We start from the raw sequence: 10,344 nt of genomic DNA on the forward strand, positions 1-10,344 counted from the left end.
GTGGTGTGTGGTGGCCTCTCGGCGCCGGCTCCGCTGCTGCTGCTGCCGTGCCGTGCGTAGCCTGATCAGGTCAGGAGGGTTGTTAAGATCTCCGGTGAGAGGATAACGCGATAAGGCCGCGGAACACCTGCGAACGTGAGCGCGACTGCGGTGACATAATCGCCGATGAGGGGTGGCCAAGAGTCCATCGACGAGATATATGTAGGAATATGCATGATCGAGAGGGTTGGGTCGGCAGGTGAAAATTAGCGCGGATTCACGTCGCGCGTCGATGGTGTGCTATGTGCGCGGAGAGAAATGTCGGTGAACGTAAGAATAGTTCTGCTAATGTGGACCGATGTGCATGGGAAGGTCGGTTACGTTGCAGCGCGAAGAGGGTGAATCTCTATTATTTCGGGTCTTATAAACGCGCATTGTGTATCGTATTGACGGCGTATGGGAATAATAATCTAGTAATTATCGCGTGTCAAACAATATTCTGATGATGATGGAAACTTCATAGCATATTATAGCATTCATGAAAAGAATTTGATCAAAATAGACTTTCTCCAACTTTCTTTTAAAATGAAGAAAATGTTTTGATTACGATCGAGGAGTGATCGCGTGATGGTATTTCAAATGGTACAACACAGTATGTATAAATTTTGGTTTTTGTTAGCATGTCTAAAGTTACGCGAATTTTAATTATTTTTTATAAAAGTTTGATTTACGATTATGCATCTGTCATTATAATAAATAAATTTGCAACTGAACTTTATTCTTTAATTTGTTCTTTATTGGGGATGCACGTACGTTATGTTACAAACATAATCAGTTACATTTTTTTAAATTGTATATGAGACAGGTTAATGTAGAAAATTGATTATCGCTGCGTCAAACAAATTAGTGTTTTAGCTGTTTTCTATTTTACGACCGTTACGTGACAATTTAGCATGCTTTCATAAAATTATTTTGTCATTGTAGAAAAGAATTCTTTAACAATCGATAAAGATACAAAATTCTTTATAGACTGTATATCATTGCATAATGAAATTTAAACGTTATTATATGTTGAGGCACCCAAATTAATCAGTGTATACAGAGCTTCTCGAGCTTCCAATAACTAAGCTGTTCGAACACATTATGAAATTATAGGAATTTATGAATTTATGGATTTGCCGAATTTACGGATTTATCGATTGCACGACATTTCATTATTGCAATAATAAGAAATTCGTGAAAATAAAGTGACATCGTAATAATTATACACATATATTGAGCCGTGAATGAGTGAATTCGTGAGAAATACAAGTTTTATAATGGAAATTTATATTTATGTAAGGAAAATTATATTTATATAATTTAAAAAACGCAATTATTACACACTAGTGTAATTTCTTAATTACTACAATAATTTTTATAGATTTTAAAAAGGCAATATATGTACGTTAGCAACATTTAAAATTATTTTTGATAATAAATAAAAAATAGAAAGATATAAGAAGATAAAATGTAACGGAATACGAACTAAAAATTAAATAAAAAAAATTTGGGAAATAATGATGACGAATTGATGCATATAAAATATATGATGTCTTGCATCAAAAATAAAAAATGATTAATCCGAAAAATTTATGTGAGAAGGTTTTGTGATACTTGAGGACATAAATTGAAACTTTTTTATCATGGTGTTAAATTATGTGTGTAACAACAAAAAAGTAAACAATCATGAACAGTTTTGTTTTAATTAATGTATTTAATGAACGACGTTACTGGAAACGAGCCAAATTTTGTTATTGAATTGATCTGTGTTATCAAAGAAAAAGACTTATAGGTGTGATTTATTCGTGCAATAATATTTTTATAACACTTTTATTTATAATCGTTCAAAATAAACTTTTTTTTTTTTCAAGAAATACATCGCTATAGATGGAAATTACTTCCGAGTGAAGCACCCAAAATGTGGGTGTGTCCATACTGCGCTATCGAATGATAAAAGGAGATTATACTCATAAAAACATATAATTTGAAATATTTGATACAATTATTATGATACGATATGTTTATGATAAATCTAAACAACGAAACGATGAAATTTGAAATATAAAGTTTCGATATTATTATCCAATGACATAAAGATAAAAAATATTGTTTGGAAAGGAAAGAGAAAAAATGTATAATTTATAATATATCTTTAAAATTCGGTCTCTTACTTTCTGCATCTTTTATACCGAGTTTTAAAATGCGAGTTAGATTTTTATTCACAAAATCGCGCGAATTATTTTATTTCACATTTTTGAAATATTTGAACGTCATATATCATATTATCTCGTTAAAAAAAACCTTTATCACTGAAAAATTTTAGTTCTGAACTTGTATAGTTTATTGAAACGTCCCGTTTTTATTAATTACAGTTTGTTTTCGTTCTATCGAAGTTCAATAAACTGTATGTCATGGAACGATACCGAAGACGACGCGTGAATAAATCGCTCTTTGACGACGTCAATGACATTTTAATCATTGCCTTGCGTTACACTTAACTCTCTCTTCTACAATTTTGGCGTATAACGTATATCGTGTCAGGCAAGTAAATTTAGGTAATGAGACTTTCCAAACATGTTAGCATGAGCTCTTGTTTGCCAGATGCGCTAACACATAAATTCCTGTTTGCCGCAGCGTACAGTAGCTAGCTAGGAAATATACTTCAGCGGATGCTTGTAAAGTACTTCGAAATACCTTATGAATATAGACCGATTTCTCCCGTGTACATGCGATTTTGTGAATAACAGTAATATCACAATTCTGTATATATGTACAGCCTGTAAGATTTAATAGGACTTATCGAAAAAATAAATTTTATAAAAAAAAATAAAATTATATTTTCGAAGAGTAATATGGTAATATAACAAGATTTCGATAATATTATTCGATAATAAAATCTATAATTTGTGCTTCGTTGTTTTTCATTAAAAAGTCTTTTTCTATATTATATCTGATATTCAAAATATAACAAAATAATTGTAACACGCGTCATTTTTGTACAGAAAAACGTGTTTCAACTTTTTGAATATCAAACATGATGTATAAAAAGACTTTTTGGAAATCTAAATATTTAGTGTTTTTTTCGTAGCTGTTGTATAAATATATCAAATAAATTTTGTTATATGTATAGCTGTTGCATCATGAAAGTAAACCGCTTACAAAAACTTTAAAGAAAGTTTACATCTTATATTTCAAATGTCAAGTTGAAAATCAGAATAAAAGTTAGATTTCTCATGTGTGCTATATATGTTGTCACATATCTCTTTCATATGATTGAAAGGAAAGGAACGAAAAATTTGAAATCCATCTCGCGAGTAAAAGTGATTGAAAAAAGATAAAGATATTTCTATTAAAAATTGACATCCTGATAAATATTTTAATAATATTTTAATAACATAAAGATTGTATGTACTAAGTACATACAATCACAGATTGTATGTACTAAAATTTCTTTTATATTTCAATGAACAAAAGTGATTAAGGATCACTTTATTTGGTTCATTTATTTGATTATAAAAAAATAGTCTTTTTACGTTGTCTTAAAGATATTTATTAGCATCAGTGATATGAAATGCTTGACATTTTTAATTTGTAATACTACATGCATTTCAGTTTCAGTTAAGATTGTGTGTTTTAAAATCAACAAATCGGTTGACACACAATTTGTTTGAATTGAAAATTATAAAAATTTATGCAGAAATATTATTAAGTACCAAGACTTGCCTTGGCTAAATATGTGAATCTCTTTGCTTATTTATATTGAAAAATTTTTTTATTTGCCGACAATGTAATTTCAAATATTTCCTATCTTTCAATTAGGATTTTTTCTGTGGCTACACTCTACACTGCGAAATAATTAGCATGCCGAGAAAATAATAATAATAATGTCAGGAGAAATAATATGACCTATAAAAATATTCTATACATATCTCCAAGTACATATTTCCAAGGGCTGTTCAAAGACATTCTACGCTCTAAGGATGTTCCCAAAATATTCCTAGGATAAAGTGTACTATATGTGTAATGGAAAGAAAATTGATTTGCAGAAATTAATAAACTAGAATCGAGATAGAGCCTGCGTATATTGGTAACGTAAATCGAATTTAATAAGCAACAAAATATATTATAAACATTCTTAAGTTACATAGTAACTAAGTTTTGAAGGTACATCGGTTGTTATTAAAGAATTCTCCGTGTGTGTAAAATACTCTCGTACGGCTTTTGTATTACAGAAATATGATCTTTAGGTAACAGCAGATCTTACACGGATTGTGAGCCGCGTGATCACGAGAAAGGTGTGCTGCCACGTAATCGATGTCGAATTTTCTCTTCAGTCGGCTTTCAGCCGGTAGATCGTTACCATCGATTCGATCGCTCCTCGTGCGTATTGAACATTGAACACAATCGCTCGTCGATTCTGCATCACTTGACGCATATCAAGAGCTGCAAATATCTTGTCGACGTATCAGTATCTTTTTATTCTCCAAATATTCTTCTCGTGTCATGTAAGATTATAAATCCAAATAAAAACATTTATCTCAATGTTACATTCTTACGATTTAGATCGCTTCTCAAATCGTTATCAAGTCTTTTTCATTGCCGACCCGATGATTTTTCTTCCGACGTTTTAAATACGTCGCGTTAAAGTCTTTTAATTCACAAATCGAAATTTCTTTCAATTCGCATTGCACGCAATTAATTATCGAGAATAACTTAAAATTTAAATTAGCCAACGTATCGTAGTTCTTATATACAAATTAAAGATTGTGGTGGACGGGATTTGTCCGCGGAGAAGATCAACGCGAGGCTCATTCGAGGTGTTCTTTTCGAATTGCAGATCGAATATAAGTGCGCGCGTGTGGTTCGTGTGTGTGTACATGTGCCATCATCACCACTGTCTGCAGCAGTAACGGAAAAGAAGAGGACTCGACCCGCAGTGGCCGGAAAACCACCGAAAAATGGACGCGATGCCACAGCGAGTTATTTCCGGTTTACTTTTGTTCTCTCTCGCCACATTACATCTCGGTAAGTCCCTTCGATTATTATAACGGTCAACGAGCAAAATGCAATTGTTGAATGTGTGACGGAATATGCGACATCATGCCAATCCAGAGAAATTAAAGATTTGTTTTTTATTATTGTATATTAGGCTGTGCTCAGAAGCTTCACCGAATTCATCCAAGTATCATTTTATCCTTGTTCACCGATTTACACATTAAATAAAATGATATATGCATCGAGGAAAAAATTGTTTATTTGATTATATGATTTAGTTTGTCCTTATTTCTTTCAATGAAACATGTATACGTATACATGTATTCTTCATCGAAAGAAATAAAGACACACTAAATTAATTTAGTCAAATAAACAATTTTTTTTCAATGTGGATGGACTACATGTGGGTGGATACACGGATGAAATTTCTGAAAGCAGTCTGGATTAGGTACATCGGATTTCTTCTTGTTTTTGCCAAATTTCAAATGTATATCTAATTCAATTCAGAGCGCAAGTTAAATGACTATATATATAATAAAATATAAATTCACATTGAATTGTTTAGCACCTAAGATCCAGCTTGATCGTTAAAGATGTTTATTTCTTATTAATTGTATCTAATTCACTTTAAGTACAAAGAGTGTACATTCTAATTTAACTATAAAGAAACAGACTTAGATAAAAAAAAAAATCGCTCATATAATATAATTCTTGCTTGCTTTCTGAAAGTGTTTCAGGCATCGCTTTTCTGACATGAAATAGTTTTGAAAAAATTGAATTAGAAAAATTATTTATATGAATTTCTGTAATTTTTTTTTTGGTATTGTTGAGAATACAAGACTTGAGATAAAATATATTTTTAATTACATTTTCTCAAAATATTTTTTTTAATTTTATTTTCTTACTTAATCATTATAATTACGGGATGTATATATAAAATCATGTACTATAACAATTTATCGCATTTTATTTGTGCTTTTGATATTAATCTGAATTTTTTATTTAATTCATGTATCCAAAGCAGTTTAGTTTTGCATTACTGCTAAACTAGCATTAATGTTTAGTATTATTTCATACTGTAACATTTAGATGGAAATGTATACATTATATGAATACGCAAACAGCTATTTTTCCGCATATCGTAAGAGTTAATATATTTATTCAGCTCATAATAGACTGGCATTATGGCGTTTATTCTGAAAGAGTTGTGCAGTCATATATATAATAATTTAAAATGGATTCACGTGCAGTGCATCGTGCTGTAGAAGCAATGCAAGTAGTTACCTACAGTTATTGTTATTATGCCGCCTCCATTATTTTGCGGTAATATTCGTATTTCAAGTCTTGTTATTACAAAGCGATTTAAATTACGTTGCCTTCCGTTCGTGGCACAAGCGGATGCGGGAAAATTTCCTAGTGGAATATTCGCTCTGGCCTCTCGATCTTTCAAGAAAAAAATACATGACAATTTCATAAATTTCGTCAAAATCCTCTGTGTAATCCACGTTAACTCTCTCTCTGCACAGATGTATTACCTCACAATCATTATCTGATCAAGCTATTCATAATATATTATATAAACAGAAGTAGTATAAAAACTTAAGATTACATGGGTACCATGAAACGTGAACGAATTGCTGTAAAAATTATCTAAGTAGTAAGTCGATATTTGTCACTATTTTAACAATATTAAATGTCATTTTGACAAATAATAGGGAGTTTTTGCAACAATATGGATCCAGATACAATGAATATTAAAATCATGTTATCCTTTCTTAATTAGTTATTAAGAAGAAAACTTTGATCTTAGCGTTCATCGCATTTGGATAAACGATATTGCAAAACTCTTTCTATTGACGACAAATGATGTCAGCTTGTTACTTGAGTATTGCCATATTGCCCTTCTTTCTAAGGTCAAACGATTTAACATCAATGTTACATTTATATATACGTATATATATATATATACGTATATATATATATACGAACGTACATCTGACGCGATATAATCTGAGAGAAGCAAGGACTCAAAATTTAATATAACCATAAGCAATATATTTACAACCTTGATTTACCTTCTACTATTACCTCGAGAAGGATGATACGCAATAAATTCTTTCGATGTATTTATTCTCTCGGTTTCAATGCATTTTCTGTATTTGTTTTTGTAACATTATTATTGAAATTTTACATACGATTTAAAATAAAGAAGTTGAAGTATTTAAATCTATAAATCTGTTTTATTTGAAAACGTGAAGGCGTTTAACAAACTCCAAATAGATCAGAAGAATATTTGTGTTACGTTGTGAAAAGGAAAGAAAAATGATAATCCTGCGATATCAGATAAGGCCTTATTTCACGTGGCATTTGATCGCAGTAGGAGTAGGTCATTGTTAATCGATAAAAACAATATCGCAATGTCGTGCGAACATTCATTGCGACTGCGGTAGTAATTTGAAAACTTTTCGCGATTTAGAAGGTAATTGCGAAGAGAAAAACGGAGACGCGGTTGCGTCTTGGCGATACAACGCGCGAACAGACGGCGGTAAATGCGTCGTCGTAATTGCATAATGGCTATAGTGTTTGCGCCAAGATATCCGAAGCCCTGGCCTGGTTTTTGCTAGAGGACTTTCACTCGGCATCACTATCTTTCTCTTTCTCTACCTATCTCTTTCTACCGATGCTGGGTCGCTGTCCGTCTCGTCGCTCGTTTCCTCTCAAACGTCGGTCTCATCGACCGAATTCGCTTTCAAACCAGTTCGCCATCGTCAGTAAATCGAAGGGCTCCGCCAAAATCGTTGGATAATCCATTTCAGCGATTTTACACTGAACACAAAAGCGCGAATAAATCAGCGTTATCATACTATCTCTCCCCTCCCCCCCCTCCCCCGGAATTCAATTTGTCTTACCTTACTTTGCTTAATACAAAGTAATACCGAGTTATCCATCTCGTATTTAATAAAATAAATTATTATGTATTTAATCTTTTTAGCATTTTTTGGATAGACGATTTCACAATACGTATATACCCAAAGAAAACAATCATCGACAATCACGACAACATTATTTTGATGTTAAAATTGTAACTGATCGAAAAATAACTTTTAATAATCATTTTGATGTCATTATGACTTTATGTTTTGCTTGGATATATATATTTTTTTTAATAATTTCGTGTAATTTCAAACTTGATAATTAATACTTTCCTTTTATTTTATTGTATTATCATAAATGTTGTATGCTACTTTCTAAATATCATACCATACATATAATATTGCAGAAATTATAACTTTTTCCTTAAATGTCTAACTATAAACGGATGATATATTTTTAATTAATTAATTGCTATGTAAATATTGTACATTTTGTACTTTTCTTATTCTAAATCTAAATTACATTTAGAAGAAATTGAATTGAGAATGCTTCTTTACAAATTTTCTAATCAAGTTCTTTTCTTCCTATATCTCATTTTATCTTTATTTATGGAATGTTCACTTAATAAACATACATTTGCGTCTTTTTGTAATTACTCTTTTTATTTTTAAAACAATTTTTTCCCTGTATATCTGAACCTTTTTCAGAGAAAGCACATTTTGCGTAATATTATTTTTATAGAACGGGAATCGCGGGAATTTTTTTTCGTGCATGTGAAAGAAAACATTATTTCGTAATTAACATTAAATAACTATAAATTACTTTAATTGTAAATTTTATAATTTAGCAATAAATTCATAATTTTAGAACTTATTGTGAGTCTCTCTCAGTTTGCAAGATCCTTTCTTCAATACTTTAGAACTGAAAAATCGATCTCTATTATCGTTTATTACATATTAGGTGTAGTAAAAAGAAATCCATTATCTTTGCATGAAATTGAATGGAAAAATAATGGATTTCTTTTTGCTACACCTAATATATATATATATATATATATGTATATATTAAAGATATATTTGATGTATAAATTCTGCAAAAAGTGGACTGAAATTGGAAATTAATACATTTCATATAAAAATGAATATTATATACATACGAAAGTTCAATAATAGAGATAAATATTTGTATTTAACAATACAATTTTATAGTTTAAATAAAAAATTTCTTAGTCCATTTTGTTTATTTTTAAAAAATATTTATCTACTTTTTATTGGAATAATTTTTATCCACAAGTTTTAAATCATCGTTGAATTTTTTGTATTACTTTCACACAGATACAACATAGAAAAATCTGTAATTTTTTTCATTTTGTTAAAAGGTATGTGTAATACATTCTCAAGGAGAATTTTCTACAGTACTCGTAGAGAACTGACCGAGAAGAATACTCTATGATAAAAATTCTCGCTGACGATCAGCGGCTCCCACTTCAGAGCACTACGGCAAATTCCAAACGATCGAATTGATGTACACAACGAACATCGACGCGCAAGTATCGGCGAGATGAGCGCATGTAGCCTCCAATAAACCCCGGCCAGAGCCGTTCGATCGCTCTCGACGAATCTCGAATCGGACAATACCCAACCTCCGTTGGCGCGGTCCGTCCGTTCTCATTCAGGATAACCCGCGAAGTCTCTCGGGCATACACATACGACTGCATGTTCCTAGCGGGGCATAATACCACGAGTACCCCCCAGGTACTCGTGCGCTATCAAACACAAGGGAGAAAGAAAGAGTATCTCTATCTATCTAGCTCTATCTTTCTTTATCTTCTTTTCCTGGGATTATTTCCGGATCAGCGGGGCCAGTCTCGATCGCATTCGTTCCGCGCCCTTACAGATTATACGGGGGTTACTTGTTGGTGCGTTGCGCATCCCGAAACGCAGTCTACCCGTATAAGCTGCGAATCCCCCGGGCGCTGCGCTACGAGCCGCGCCGTCCCGAATCTCCGACAGCCTGGATATTGTGAATCGTGGTACCGACAATATTTCACGAGAGATCGACCGTTTATCGCGCGATACATCGGCTCATGTTTCACGGATACTTGTTTCTCTGTGAAGAGAATATACAGGACGTACCAAAGGCCATAATAATTATCGTAACTATTTATAGTAACGAGAGAAGTAGTAACGATTTTTTTATTTATACTTCGACCGTCTTTCTTTTAATTGTTTTAAAACGTTAAAGAGTACACCGAGAGAAAAGTGTTTAACATTTGTAACTGTAATTGCATGGTAAAATGATTATTGTAAAAGCTTCATTTTTATAATTATTACTGCTATGTGATATTGATAATAATAATTATTATATTTATTATTATAGTTCTAAAAAAAAATACATATACAGCAGAAAAGGATTATAATTATAGTTAAATTATGATTATAATTATTATATTGT

The 10,344-nt window shown here is 31.6% G+C and overlaps 1 protein-coding gene across 1 annotated transcript in view; it reads left to right on the plus strand.

Moving 5' to 3' along the window:
• The first annotated feature begins 4,446 nt into the window (after positions 1-4,446).
• The window catches only part of LOC108691104 (protein Skeletor, isoforms B/C), a 69,335-nt gene continuing 63,437 nt past the window's right edge, over positions 4,447-10,344 (plus strand). The window contains exons 1-2 of the mRNA XM_018198743.1: positions 4,447-4,526; positions 4,859-5,046. Of these exons, the coding sequence (XP_018054232.1) occupies positions 4,980-5,046 (67 nt within the window). The 5' untranslated portion in view covers positions 4,447-4,526; positions 4,859-4,979. The remainder of the gene's footprint in view (positions 4,527-4,858; positions 5,047-10,344) is intronic.

Source organism: Atta colombica, unplaced genomic scaffold (genome assembly GCF_001594045.1).
Source record: "Atta colombica isolate Treedump-2 unplaced genomic scaffold, Acol1.0 scaffold39, whole genome shotgun sequence".
Lineage (NCBI taxonomy): Eukaryota > Metazoa > Arthropoda > Insecta > Hymenoptera > Formicidae > Atta > Atta colombica.